This window comes from Macaca nemestrina, chromosome 19 (genome assembly GCF_043159975.1).
Source record: "Macaca nemestrina isolate mMacNem1 chromosome 19, mMacNem.hap1, whole genome shotgun sequence".
NCBI classification, from domain to species: Eukaryota; Metazoa; Chordata; class Mammalia; order Primates; family Cercopithecidae; genus Macaca; species Macaca nemestrina.
The window spans coordinates 46,962,936-46,978,216 of record NC_092143.1 but is presented as its reverse complement, the minus strand read 5'-3'; the positions used below and the strand labels follow the sequence as shown (position 1 = coordinate 46,978,216).

General features: G+C 44.0%; 1 protein-coding gene across 6 annotated transcripts in view; it reads left to right on the top strand.

Moving 5' to 3' along the window:
* LOC105499475 (SET binding protein 1) overlaps positions 1-15,281 on the top strand; it is a 383,331-nt gene that overhangs the window by 270,096 nt on the left and 97,954 nt on the right. For all 6 annotated transcript variants that reach the window (XM_011772037.3, XM_011772042.3, XM_011772081.3 and 3 more), the window contains exon 4: positions 181-3,640. In XM_011772037.3, coding sequence (XP_011770339.2) covers positions 181-3,640 — 3,460 coding nt within the window. The remainder of the gene's footprint in view (positions 1-180; positions 3,641-15,281) is intronic.

Sequence of the window (15,281 nt, the reverse complement as noted above, 5' to 3'; positions counted from 1 at the left end):
CTGCTGCAATTGAGAAAACCTCTGTAAAACATTCTAAAATTAAAGGTGGCTGTTCATTTAGGTATTCATTTCCAACTTTCAGATCATTGAGACTTTTGATGTCAAATCTTAAGTAGCTTCAACATGCTCATCTTTGTTTCTCTCTCTCTCTCTCTCCTTCTCCACTCCGCCCACCCTTAGGCTTACGAGAGGCCCCAGAAACATTCAACTCTCCATTATGACACAGGCCTCCCACAGGACTTCACCGGTGACACCTTAAAACCAAAGCACCAGCAAAAAAGCAGCAGCCAGAACCACATGGACTGGTCCACCACCTCTGACAGCGGACCTGTCACTCAGAATTGCTTCATCAGTCCAGAGTCTGGCAGAGAAACTGCAAGCACCAGCAAGATCCCAGCTCTTGAGCCCGTGGCTTCCTTTGCAAAGGCCCAGGGTAAGAAAGGCAGTGCAGGGAACACGTGGAGTCAGTTGTCTAACAATAACAAAGATCTGCTTTTGGGAGGTGTGGCACCATCCCCAAACAGCCACAGCTCACCAGCCCCACCCAGCAGCTCTGCTGAGTGCAGCGGGCTTCAGCCCTTGGTGGATCAAGATGGAGGAGGTACAAAGGAGCCCCCAGAACCACCTACTGTGGGCAGCAAGAAAAAGTCCAGTAAGAAGGATGTGATAAGTCAGACCATACCAAACCCAGACCTGGATTGGGTCAAGAATGCCCAGAAAGCATTTGACAATACAGAAGGGAAAAGGGAAAGTTATTCCACAGATAGTGTCCAGGAGGCATCACCAGCCAGGCAGAACGTGAGTTCTGCCAGTAATCCTGAAAATGACTCAAGTCATGTCCGGATTACTATCCCCATCAAGGCACCCTCTCTGGATCCAACCAACCATAAGAGGAAAAAGAGACAGTCCATTAAAGCGGTGGTGGAAAAGATCATGCCAGAGAAAGCCCTGGCTTCTGGAATCACTATGAGCAGTGAAGTAGTTAACAGGATACTTTCCAACTCTGAGGGGAGTAAGAAGGATCCCCGTGTCCCTAAGTTGGGTAAAATGATAGAGAATGAGTCCCCCTCAGTTGGCCTTGAAACTGGTGGAAATGCTGAGAAACTTATCCCAGGAGGTGTGTCTAAGCCGCGGAAGCCACCCATGGTCATGACACCTCCAACGTGCACAGATCACTCTCCATCCAGAAAGCTGCCGGAAATCCAACATCCAAAATTTGCTGCAAAACGAAGGTGGACTTGCAGCAAACCAAAACCCAGCACCATGCTTCGAGAGGCAGTTATGGCCACCTCTGATAAACTGATGCTGGAGCCCCCATCTGCGTATCCCATCACCCCATCCAGCCCTCTCTACACCAACACAGACAGTCTTACTGTGATCACTCCAGTCAAAAAGAAGCGGGGACGACCAAAGAAGCAGCCTTTGCTCACAGTCGAGACAATTCATGAGGGAACTTCCACCAGCCCCGTCAGTCCCATCAGCCGAGAGTTTCCTGGCACTAAGAAAAGAAAGCGACGACGCAATTTAGCGAAGTTGGCCCAGCTAGTGCCGGGAGAGGACAAACCCATGAGCGAGATGAAATTTCACAAGAAAGTTGGAAAGCTCGGCGTGTTGGATAAGAAGACCATCAAAACTATCAATAAGATGAAGACACTCAAGAGGAAAAACATCTTGAACCAGATCTTGTCCTGTTCCAGCAGCGTTGCTCTGAAGGCAAAAGCTCCCCCAGAGACCAGCCCTGGGGCAGCAGCCATTGAAAGCAAACTGGGCAAGCAGATTAATGTCAGCAAGAGGGGAACCATCTACATTGGCAAGAAGCGGGGCAGGAAGCCAAGAGCAGAGCTGCCACCCCCATCCGAAGAACCCAAAACAGCCATCAAGCACCCCAGGCCTGTTTCTAGCCAGCCGGATGTTCCAGCCGTGCCTTCCAACTTTCAGTCACTTGTGGCGTCTTCACCAGCAGCTATGCACCCACTTTCAACACAGTTAGGTGGGTCCAATGGCAACCTGAGCCCTGCCAGCACTGAAACCAATTTTTCAGAGTTGAAAACTATGCCAAATCTCCAGCCCATCAGTGCTCTTCCAACCAAAACCCAAAAGGGAATACACAGTGGAACCTGGAAGCTGTCTCCACCCAGACTGATGGCCAACTCCCCTTCACACCTGTGTGAGATTGGCTCCCTAAAGGAAATCACGCTGTCCCCTGTGAGTGAGTCCCACAGTGAGGAGACGATCCCCAGCGACAGCGGCATTGGGACAGACAACAACAGCACTTCTGACCAAGCGGAGAAGAGCTCAGAATCCCGAAGGAGGTACTCTTTTGATTTCTGCTCCCTGGACAACCCGGAGGCCATTCCGTCCGACACCAGCACAAAGAACCGGCATGGCCACCGGCAAAAGCATCTCATTGTGGACAACTTTCTGGCCCACGAAAGCCTCAAGAAGCCAAAGCACAAGAGGAAACGGAAAAGCCTGCAAAACCGTGATGACCTCCAGTTTCTGGCAGACCTGGAGGAGCTCATCACCAAGTTCCAAGTGTTCAGAATCTCCCACCGGAGTTACACCTTCTACCACGAGAATCCATATCCCAGCATTTTTCGGATTAATTTTGATCACTATTACCCGGTGCCATATATCCAGTATGACCCGTTGCTCTATCTTCGTAGGACTTCAGACTTGAAGTCAAAGAAGAAGCGTGGTAGGCCTGCAAAAACCAATGACACCATGACAAAGGTGCCTTTTTTACAAGGGTTCAGCTACCCTATTCCCAGTGGAAGTTACTATGCACCCTATGGAATGCCTTACACATCAATGCCTATGATGAACCTTGGTTATTACGGTCAGTACCCAGCTCCTTTGTACCTATCGCACACGCTTGGAGCAGCTTCCCCATTCATGAGGCCAACAGTGCCACCACCTCAGTTCCACACAAACTCCCACGTAAAGATGTCCGGTGCAGCTAAGCATAAAGCCAAGCATGGAGTACACCTGCAGGGACCTGTTAGCATGGGCCTTGGTGACATGCAGCCTTCTCTGAATCCTCCCAAGGTAGGCAGTGCCAGTCTGTCCAGCGGTCGGCTCCATAAGAGGAAACACAAACACAAGCATAAGCACAAGGAAGACCGGATCCTAGGGACCCACGACAACCTGAGTGGTCTCTTTGCAGGCAAAGCCACAGGCTTCTCCAGCCACATCCTGAGCGAGCGGCTGAGTAGCGCAGACAAAGAGCTCCCGCTGGTGAGTGAGAAGAACAAGCATAAGGAGAAACAGAAGCACCAGCACAGTGAAGCCGGCCACAAAGCTTCTAAGAACAACTTCGAGGTGGACACCTTGTCTACACTGTCACTTTCCGACGCCCAGCATTGGACACAGGCCAAGGAAAAAGGAGACTTGAGCAGTGAGCCTGTGGACTCCTGCACAAAAAGATACTCTGGCAGTGGCGGGGATGGTGGCAGCACGAGATCGGAGAACCTGGACGTGTTCAGTGAAATGAACCCTTCGAATGACAAGTGGGACAGTGACGTGAGTGGGAGTAAAAGGAGGAGCTATGAAGGCTTTGGAACGTACAGGGAAAAGGACATCCAAGCCTTCAAGATGAACCGCAAGGAGAGAAGTTCTTATGACTCCTCCATGTCTCCAGGTAAGGCTAAGTTTTTCTTCAGACTTGGATTGTCTAGTTATTTAATTGCTGGATTTTGCACCTCAGACACATCTGTGGCACATTGTGTTCATTAGTTTGCACAGAGGTGGGAATCAAATTAAAATGGGTCTCCTTGCACATTTGAGTTTGCTGCACATTTTGTACGTTGTTTACTTGGTATTTACTATCTTCCTTCTCTCCTGGAGCCATTGTTTGAGAAACTTTGAAACCATAACCCTAATAACTGCCTACGCTGCAGTCATGCCCACTATGTTTATGCTTTTTATTAAAGATGCTATTCTTAAGTCCTCATCTGATCTAACAGTACAGTTTGCTGTTTGGATACAGCCTCTAAAACTCATTAGGAATACCAATAAGATCCAAGAATGCCAAGCCTCGAAGGAAATGACTAGCTAGTTTATCTGGCATGCCAGGTCCAGAAGTCACACATGTAATGTGAGAAGTCCACTGCAGAGCCATTAGAAGCTGATGACCAGTGAATCCTGAAGTCTAACTGATCAGGTAGCCACAGCTTTGAACCATATTGTTTCCCTTTTTTTCCATGGGCATTTGATAAGTTGTCCTGGGCAGGTCCCTAAAATGAAAACTTGACTACATTCAGATACTTGTCATTTTTGTGCACTCAGTGGAAGGAGGGAGGCTAGAAGGTGGTGTGTGCCTCCTGCTCCCAGGAGACCTTATAACTGTGTCTCTTTGCATGCCCACTAGAAAGGGATTTTGTTCACTAATTGAAACTGAAATGCTGGTTGCTACTAGAAGGACCGTATTCCTTGTCAGTTGCTGGCAGAATTCCCTTGCTAACCTCCCCAACCACACAAATCCTTCCCTGCTGTTAGGGCCTCACATTTCTGCAAAAGTATCCCTTTGACCCTGGCCTTACATCATATATGATAAAACTCCTATAGAAGACTAGAGCCATTCGTTATTAGGAAAATAGTAGAAACTTCTTACCTAGGAGTTGCAGAAGCTAAAAAAAAAAAAAAAAAAACCAATCATCCATGTTTAAGGTTTGGTGTAGCATTTCACTTCTGTTTATGATGTGTACCACTCACTTGTCCTCTCCCTTCCCAGGAAGCCCATATTTCCCGAAGGCAGGAATAGTCTATTCATGAAGAATTAGAGACATTTTTTAGGCCAGCAGATTTCAGGATGAAATATGATTATGAGGTGGAAACCACTTAAAGATCGCCCCAGATTGCCACTAGCTTGTGAGTTGTAGTGGTAGATGTTCTCCTTGGTTAATGAAGAGACCAATTAGCAGTCACATCTCCTGCATTTGCTAAAGGTAATAAATGACCTACACTTTGTGTCTGCCCAAAGTGGATGTGCTCATCTGGGCGTCATCATTTTTCATCATCAGACTTTGTTGAAGGTGCTTGGTTTTATGCAGAGTGCAGGCTAAGCCCACCTGGGCAGGAGGTACTGCCTTGACCTTGCATGACATGTGAGAAACTGATCTCTTTCAGCATGATGAAACTGATTCATGGGACCTACACTAGCTGTGGACAGAAGATGTTCTTATTTTTGTAATTTTATGAGCCTTATTTAGCTAGAAAATAATGATGAGGGGTAATTGTTAAGAACCTACAAGCAAAAATCCTGACTTAACAGACCCAAGGAGCAAGATCTCAAGAAGCTAAAGCCGGACGTTGTTGCGTATTAGTTTTCTCAGTGATTTTACCAGGATTTGTCTGTGGCCAGGCTGTATTGCTGAGTGCTGGTGGACTTCATCAAGTTTCCCAGCTGGGGTTCATGTCCAGTCACTGTGTGCCCCTACTCTAGTTATATTGCTTTTCATGTGCTTGCATTTATATCATGTTCATCACTTTATTAAAACTCCTCCCCATCTCTGTCCCATCTCATGGGATCTTCAGCCAGCCACTTGAGATGGGAAGAAATAGGTATCATGACAATGTCACGAAAGAAAGCTAGATTCAACCTGAAGAACTGGATACAAGGCCCAACTGTTACTACTTCTCCGTGTGGCCTTAGGCATGGGGTTCCACTTCTTTGGGGTACTGTCTTCCCATCTGTAACTCACAGGGTTGGGCCAGACCTTTTGTGTATAGTGTGCTTCCATTCTTAAAGCCATTTCACATAAATTTCTGTGTAATGCCCTTTGTGCAATCTTATAAGACAGGTATTTTTATTCCTATATTACCGATCAGGATACTGAGGCTCAAAGAGATCAAGTGAACTGTCAAGGTTCAAAAAGCATTTGGTTTTGATTTTAAGCCCAGAAATTTGCCTGCTGCATTGAGCCTTGACTACCTGCCACGAAGCTGGTGAAAGCTGTGTTTAGAACACAGCTCTTGGTGCCCAGTCCAGTGTTCCTCTATGTCACCTCTGTTCTTGCCTTCAAAATCCCATTCATCCTCAGATCATATGCCATTCCCTAAGGTGTCTGCACAGTGATTATGTGATCATTACTGAAATGAATAGTTAAGGGAAGAAGACACCCATTTATTCAATTCCCGGCCAATGTAGAAGGAATCCTTGTGGCCTTACCTTTCCTGAATTGATATTATCAGCCTGGAAACACCATGGACAGAGCTTCCACCTCTGTCCTTACTGAAATCCAGCACTCTGAGTTATTTTTGCCACTGCTTTGTGTCTATCTCTGTCTTCTATGAGCTTATTTTTTCCCAGAACTTTAATGAATCATAATTGTTGGTGGCTGCTACCTCGATATGAGCTATGCCTGATGTTCCTGCATATCTCATTGAGCTTCTTACTGAGACAGGCCAGATTCCCTCTTATTCCCCTCCCTTCCAAGCCTTAGCCTCTCATTGCCTATATCTCAAATGTCTCCTTCATTGCTGTGCCTCCAAAGCATGAAAGAAAAATATCTTTAGCATCACATAGAATCCAATGTCAGAGTTTGTCAAGACTCCCTGAAGAATATTCACCTTAATGTGATAGACTCTGAAGAGTGCCAAGTTCCATGAAAAGACAGGAGGCAGATGAGATGAAGCTGAGCTTACTAGATGCATTAAGAGCTTTCAGTGACTTTATCTGAGTGGAGGTGTCTATTCAGCTGGATGATACTGAGGGTCATGATTGGAAATAAGCATCTGCACTTTCTACAACTTCTCTCCCTCCACCTTTTCCTTCGTCACACTTGATTCATTTCCTTAGCATCCGAATGTCCTATTTCACATGAGCTATTCTTCTCTAAAATAGATACAGTATAAATATAGATGTCATCCTTTAGCCTGTTAAGGACCAGATTTAGGAGCGGAGTCAAGAGAAGGCTTTCAGTGCTCCCTGAGATCAGAGCTGATGAAAGATACCATATAAATGTAAGTCATTACCATTATGGAGAGAGGGATTAGAGACCCTATTTAGCAATAGCAGCAGTTGCACACTCTATTTCTTTTTTCTTGCTGGGAAATCTTTCATTCTTTGTCTCCATGGCCCAGCAGATGGTTGCATTGTCTTGTTAGCCCACTTCTAACATACCTGGGCCTAGGATGCAGTACAGACTCCTGACCTTTTTTCTGTATTTTACGCCTCCCTTTTTCGGTTTCAGAATGCAGTAGCTCTTTTGGCCTGTTTTCTAAATGCATACCATCTGCTAAATGTCCATTTATAAAAATGCTTGCTTGGGACCACAAAATGGATAAATAGTGAGAAGGTGCAATCTCAGAATTGGTATAAGCCTTATCAGCTCCTATTTGGGCCTGTCTGTCGGCAGGCATTGACATCTCTTGCACACTAACATGCAGCAGAGGGCCGGAAAAGCTATTGCATACTCCGGGGTAACAATGCTTAGTCAGAATGATGCCATGTGCCCTCAAAGCCAAGTTTTCACATGGTGGTGGAAGAGTGATGAGTGACATTTTCTATTCAGATCACTTGGAAACAATCTTTGCGTACTTTGACCTAAACTTACACCAGACACTGAGACCTCATGACAACTGCTATTCAAGCTCCAATCAGATAACTTAAAAAAAAAAAAAATGAGAAGAGTGAATCTACATGTGTTACCTCTTAGTTTAGTGCCATTGTTAAGAAGGTAGCCATCCCAAGTCCCCAAATGTAAAGTACTTTTCTCATGATGAGTGGATGCTGAGAACTGATTCTGAGTGCACATCTCATATATGCAAATCCTGCCATGTATGTAGCTGGATTCCCTGGCACCTGGCCCCCTCCATCTCTCCTTATAGCTTCCTTCTTGCCCTTTGCCAACTCCTCTTATCAGCACTGTGGAAATTTGAGGAGGCAGTCTCTGCTGTCACTCACTGGCAGGATATGGATGCCCAAGCCAAAAATAATACAAAAACCTCCTCCAAGCAGTTATCCAGTTGAGGGAATTAGCCACATGGATGAAACGTCATGAAAACTATACAAAAGAAGCGTTTGAGTATCATTTCCTTAAAATGGAATAAAAGGAAGAAGAGGACTAATGTGAGGAGAAAATTAAGACCAGGAATAAAGAGAGTAAAATCTGGGAAGCAGATGAAATATAGTCTTTTTAACCTTAATCCAAGTCCAAGTTTGAGTCCTCTTGTGGGAGGAAATGAAAGATTAGTTAACTAATGGCTGCTGTGCAGTTCAAGTAGGGTTAGGAAGACCTGTCCAAGTCTTATCTCTCATACTAACCAACTGAAGTACCTCTTCTGTTTTTTGACTTTCAGTTTTCCAGAATGGGATTATGACCATAAAGGTTCTGACCAGACCTGATAGTCTAGGATTCTAAAAGACTCAAATTTATACAATGGAATTTCAATATGTACACAGCTCCCCCACACACATGTACAGGCAGAAGCTACAAAGTAAATATCCAAGTTATTGACCATGTTGACCAAATAATTAGTTGTTCAATCAAGTTTGAAAACAGGTACCAGTGGTTGTATATTAATCTATGAGACTTACCCCCATTCATCTTTAGCTCCAGCCACTTCACTTAGCCATTGGATTTCTCCTTTGCAAAAGGTGGAACCCCTAGTACTTGAGTCCCACCAACAAATTAGCTTGTTCCTTGTACAGGCTGAAACCATAGTCACCATCTGAGACACAAATAGGTGAGAACACAAATATGAACATTTTTATGGGAACAGACAGAGCACACTTGGATTTGTATTTAGACTCAGCATTAAATGAATCTTAATAATGTAGTACAAACACCTCATTTTGCTGATGAGCACACTGAGGCTTAAGAAGGTCAAGTGACTCATCTAATGATACATATTTAATTGGGTGAAGAGCTCAGACTGGGAAGCTTCACATCAAGGAGAGAGGCACAGGAAGGGAGAGAGAGAGAGCGAATACAAGAAAAAAACAGAAAGGTGAGTCATGGGAGAGATGTTAAGCTGTATATTTTCTTTTGCTGTGAGCTGTTGTAAAAGGTAAGCATCTCTTTGACAATAATTTGGTTTCCAGGCTATCTCTGGGGACCCATGTTTGGGACTGGAAACGATCTTTGTGGGCTCTGATGGAAGTCATTTTTTTTTCCTCTCTTGTCTTAACAATTGCACATACTTATTTTATTGAGCCTCCCAAGGTTCCTCCTAAGGTTTCCTTTTGGAAACCAAGAATTAATCAAATTAAATGATATAACCCGTAACTTTGTAGCAATGAAACAAAAAAAATAACAGACTCACAGCATCTCCTTTGCTACATTGAAATCAGAAATGGAGCAATTCTGCCTTTGGAGCTTGAAGTCTCCAAGCCATTTATCTTCCCACAGTTGGCAAATGTTATCCTGTCCTGGTGAAAGTTTTTATTTATACCTCTGTGGGATTGGGAAATTATGCAGATTCAGGTGTGGGTGCAGAGAAGTTACAGTTTTGACAGACTTGGCTTTGCTATAATATGGATCCTTCTTGGCTAGAGAAATCAGGAAGCATGCCTTCAAAAGGCTGTCACTGGGCAGAGATAAGCAAGGCACCTTTGGAAGGAAACTCCAGAAAACCATCTCTTCACTCTATAAAACAACAAGTGATGAATACTTTTAAAATTGCGGCCTAGGCTTAAGCCAGTATAGCACTTAATCCAAGTTGACTGAATTCAAGGGGAAGCGATGAGGACAAGACAACATTTTTTAATGTATAAGGCTTATTGCAGTCCCAGGAAGAAATCAAGGATAAGTAACTCAATGCTTTTGCCTTCAAAGAGGCTACAATCCAGGAGGACCACTATAATTTAGGGGAAGAAACCAGCAGCACCTCCTCATGTTAAAAGCCGACTGCAAGAGCCATCAGAAAGCCATAGAGAAAGAGCAAGGGCTGTCCAACTGACTTGTGAGCCACCTCTGTGTTCTCAGTGGGGGAGGAGAGGTGGGACCTGGAAATACTCTTCATAGCAGTCACCATGTAAGATGGGTCTTGAATGATGCAAGACACTTTCGGAGAGTGGAGATGGTAAGGTTGGTGATGGGACATGGGGTAGGAAGTGTGACCTAGAACAGGAGCCATGCAAACAAAGGTATGTAGATGGAAACACCAAGAAATATTTGGGAAAACCTGTATAGTGCAGTTTTTTTGTTTCTGGTTTTTTTGTTTTTTGTTTTTTGTTTTTTTGAGATAGAGTCTCACTCCATCACCCTGGCTAGAATGCCGTGGTGCGATCTCACCTCACTGCAACCTTCACCTCCCGGGTTCAAGTGATTCTCTTGCCTCAGCCTCCCAAGTAACTGGGACTACAAGTGCACGCCCAGCTAATTTTTGTATTTTCAGTAGAGACAGGGTCTCACCATGTTGGCCAGGCTGGTCTTGAACTCGTGACCTCAAGTGATCCACCCTCCTCGGCCTCCCAAAGTGCTGGGTTTACAGGCATGAACCAGCGTGACCAGCCCATAGTCCCATTTTACTGGGGTTTGGATCTGTCGTTGGGGAACATTGGCAGATAAAGTGAGGGAAGAACATTGTAGTCAGGGGCTAGAGGGTCTTTTTCCCATACTCTGAGGCTTATGCTTGATCAAGCAAGCAGTGGCAAGCCACTTTTTATTTTATTGTATTTCATTTTGTTTTTAGAGGCAGAATCTCTGTCACCCAGGATCCTAGCTTACTAAAACCTCCAACTTCTGGGCTCAAGCAATCCTCCCACCTCAGGACCCCAAGTAGCAAGGACTACAGGTGTATGCCACCATACCTGGTTAATTTTTGTTTTAATTTTTAATTTTGTAGAGACAGGGTCTCACTCTGTTCCCCAGACTGGTCTTGAACTCCTGGGCTCAAGTGATCCTCCCTCCTCCACCTCCCAAAGCACTGGGATTATAGCTGTGAGCCACCGTGCCTGGCCAGAAACTACTTTTTAAACAAGCGAAAGTCATAAAATAACCAGATTATACTTTATCTTTCTTTCCTGACCACTCCCTCTCCCTAACCTCAATTGGGCAAACTTACCTCATCTCTGTACTCTTCATGCTGTGTTGCAATTATTCACTTACTTGTTTAGGTTGTACCCACCTGCCCTTCCTCCTCCACCCTCCACCCCCAGATTATAACTACATAAAGGAATCACTATTTATACAGATGATCAAGCAAAAATTATATTTAAAAGGAGCCATCCTTAATTTCATCTCTTTCCCTCTCTAGCTAAAGTCAAAGGTGAATCCAATGTGTGGCCTCCAGGCACTGAGAGGGTGGGAGCACATGAACAGAGCAGAAACCTGGCTGGTGTCCAGACTGATGAGGGGTTTAGGCAGCAGTTGCCAGCGCTGTGCAGAGCTAGACCTAGAGATTCAGCAAGGAGAGAGTCAGAGGGAATGAAGGAAGGAGGGTGGAAGACATGACCTGGCAACCCACCTTAAACAGAGACACAGAGGAAGTGGGGACCAGGAAGGTTGCAGAGAAGGAATGCCAGAAATGTCGGAGACTAAATTTAAGAAGAAAGAAGTGATCAGCAAGCCAGAAGATGCAGAGTTTATGGAGAATGGAAACAAATGAAAATATGCATGAACATATTGGTGACCCTGAAGACAACAGAAATGTTAAACATTATGTATTTGATATCTCATCTGTTTGGAGCCTCATAGACTGTGTGCCTAGGCCGAATGGCAAGGAGTTAATGAATAAGTGGATGATGAGAGAATGGAGGCTGCAGGTGCAGATAATGAAAACGTTGCTGTGTTTCTAGCAGTGCCCCAGCTTCCAAGAAGACTATGTTTGTGAAGTCAGCGCTTGATGAGAAGTGATACTCCCATTCTCAATAGGCCTTAAGTCTAAGTTTCTCCAATTCTGGGAGCAGAAATGCAATGCCAGATTCCCTTATACTATGTCATTCCACATGTCATAGTATAAGGCCAAAAAGGCCATGTGTAGAAAAGGTAAAGGTTATAATATTTGAAAAGAGGTAAGAGATTTCAGGTCAGCTTCCCTTTCCCTGCCTCACAGACACACAGGCACATAACTTTTGATCATATGATGACTATTTGAAAATTCCTTTCTGTGGTACCTTGGGTGTTTGCTGTGCATCTGTGAATGTATGGAAGAATGAACAAGTTATCACAAGTTCTAATAAATGGTTCTGTTACTGAACTCTTGCCATGTACAAAGGATTATAGATGAAAGCCTAACTGTCAGTCTTACAGAGCTTTTTACTAGTTTGTGGAATAAAATATATATGCTGGTACATAAAAAGCTTGCACTCTTAAAAATGATTGAGAGGTCTTTGGTCACCCAACATATAGCATAGTGCCAGAGACAATTAGGGAGACCAGAAGGAAAGAAAAAGCAAGACAGAAACTGAGTTAGCATTCGTAAAACAACCAGAGAATAAATGCAGACCAAGTTTAATCCATGCTAACTCACTGGCCAACAATGGGAGCTGTGGGGACCCAGGATCAGGAAGGATAACAGTGTTCAGTGAAAGACAAGGTCCTGTGGCAGAAGCTCAGAGAGTAGGTTCACTGTGAGTGCTACAGCAGCATGAGTGAAGATATTTGAGGGGGTACGGGAAGTCATTTGGCTAGATGGAAGTTAGCAGTTGAGTGGGGATGGATTTTTAAGAGGCACAACTGCCATGAAGAGGGGTTGAACTGCCTCCCAGAGGAAGGGAAGACACAATGATGTTCAGGGGTGCTGAGTGTGAAATGCTTTGAGCTTGGTGCTAGGTACTGAGTGGAATGATGAAGTACCAAGAAACATGCCTGTCCTCAAAGACCTTATACAGCCATCAGGAGATAAGAGATGGATATAGATATACACACAAAGCAATTAGCAAGAATACTGGGAGTTATGCACTTAATGACTAGAAATAAAAACCCATTCTACAAAAAAAAAAAAACCTGAAAACTAAGTATCAGTGAAATAAGCTGCATGTTGTAAAAGCAAGTTGATATTGGTATTTGTCCTGTTACAGAGAGATTCAGAACAAGCTGGATAAGAAGAAGGAGGCATTAAGCGAGGTCAACAGAGTAGAGCAGGCAAGTCCCAAGAGCTGCTTCTGCTATTGTTTCCATGCTCTTCAGTGTGGGGACTGGGGAGAAAGATGGGCAGTGAGTCAATAAGAAGATGGGGCTCACCTTGTTGATGGAGGATCTGAGGACCCAGAGATAAAAAGCTTTCCCTGAGGCTACATCACAGTCATCCCATACATCTGAACAGGGTGTTACGCTTTTCAAAGCGCACTTCCTTACTTTCATTTGATCTTCAAAATCCAGTGGGGTCTGCAAATAGGTGTTACTTTTCCACTTGACAGACGAGGAAATCAAAACCCAAAGTGATCAAGCCATTTTTTGTTTAGAAAAAGTGCTAGATCGCAAGTCTCCTGGAATTTTCCCAGCATCCCCCCAACCCCCACTGCCATTTTTCCCACTGTATTTCTTAAGTATTTGATCAGGCCAGTAGTATGACTTACCTTCCAAGTTATCCCTAAAGAACCCTTGCCAGTGGGTTAAATAGAGGAGCCCAGAATAAGACACTAACTAATAGGCAATTTAGTCTTTGCTGAAAATAGGATTTTTTTTTACATACAAAGGGAGTTCTTTGGAACCGGGGTTAGCCAAGCCCAGGGTCTGATGCCAATTCTGTCTGCAAAGCCTTTAGCTCACTTGGGGAAAGAGAACTTGAATGGAGCATGAATCTCCTGAAAATCACAAGGAAGACACAAATGGTGCACAAGAATATTCTTATTTGCTAAATTACAAAGCACTAAAACTAACATTTAAATCTTTGTTTTTTAAAATTAAAATTTAAGGATGTTTACCCACCTTCTAGTAAACATACAAAAACTTACACTTTAAAAATGCTATATGCTGACTGGGCATAGTGGCTCACACCTGTAACCCCAGCACTTTGGGAGACCAAAGCAGGTGAATTGCCTGGGCCCAGGAGTTTGAAACCAGCCTGGGCAACACAGGGAGACCTCCGTCTCTACAAAAAAAAAAAAAAAAAAAAATACAAAAATTATCCAGGTATGGTGGTGCATGCCTGTAGTCCCAGCTACTTGGGAGGCTGAGGTGGGAGGACTGCTTAAGCCCAGGAGTTCAAGGCTGCAGGAAACCACAATTGTGCCACTGCATGACACTGCACTCCAGCCTGGGTAACAGAGCAAGACCCCATCTCAAAAAAAAAAAAAAAAAGAAAAAAGAAAAAACAAAGAGTGATATACACTAAAAGTAAAACTGGAATGGATCAAGTCATTAAGAGATCCCCGGGAAAAAAAAAAAGAGAGAGAGAGAGAGATCCATGAGTTTGGGCTACACCTCAGAAGTTTGGGAAGTTGTTAGAGTGGATGCCTCATCTCAGTTTGAATGTCCACAAGGAAATGGGATGTAGGCTGGAGAAACTGTAGTGCAAAGCCTATCTGAAGCCTGTCTGTCATGTCTTATATTGCAAGTAAGACTCAATAGGCAAAAAAGGTTTCTCTTATAGGATATGCTTCTTTGGGCTGTTATATTTTTACTTTATTCCAATCACAGTTTTAAAATTATTGGGTGCCTAATATTTGTAAAACATAGTCCTGGGCAAAGTGGCTCACACCGGTAATCCCAGCACTTTGGGAGACGAAAGCAGGCGAATTGCCTGGGCCCAGGAGTTCGAAACCAACCTGGGCAATAGGAGTTTGAAACCAGCCTGGGCAGCTCTAAATATGTAAGGGACACCTTGTCATCCTTTAGTAGATGTGTCATAGTCCTACAAGTCTGTGTCAGTTTATCTACCACTAAATAATTCACCTTTTTAGTGCTAAATACTGTTTTTCTATTTGAGGTCCCAATGACAGGGACAATAAAAATGGATTCGCCACCTATAAACCTATAGCATGGGATTATTTGAAAACATTTTTATTATCTTTAAAAAAAAAACCCTGTTAATAAAGAAAATTTGAAAAATTCAAAAACAACTAAAATCACCTACAATCCCACTGCCCAGAAATAGCCACCATGGTAATGTAAACACACAGGTCCCCAGCTGATGGAAAGCACTGACCTTGCTTCCTCTTCCAATCTGCCCTTTCTCCAACCTAACCTAGGAAAACCAACTCATGCTCCCCCCAAGCCACACCCCATCCTTTGCCTCCTCTTTCTCCACCACCACCATGGTTGCCAGGTCTTTTCAGTTTTCTCGTAAGTGTTTTCCCAGATTTGCTCATGATAACCTTTCCTTCTGCATGTTGTGTCATTACCCAAACAGGGGAATACATTTTAAAAATAAATGCAGGAGGAATTGGGCAT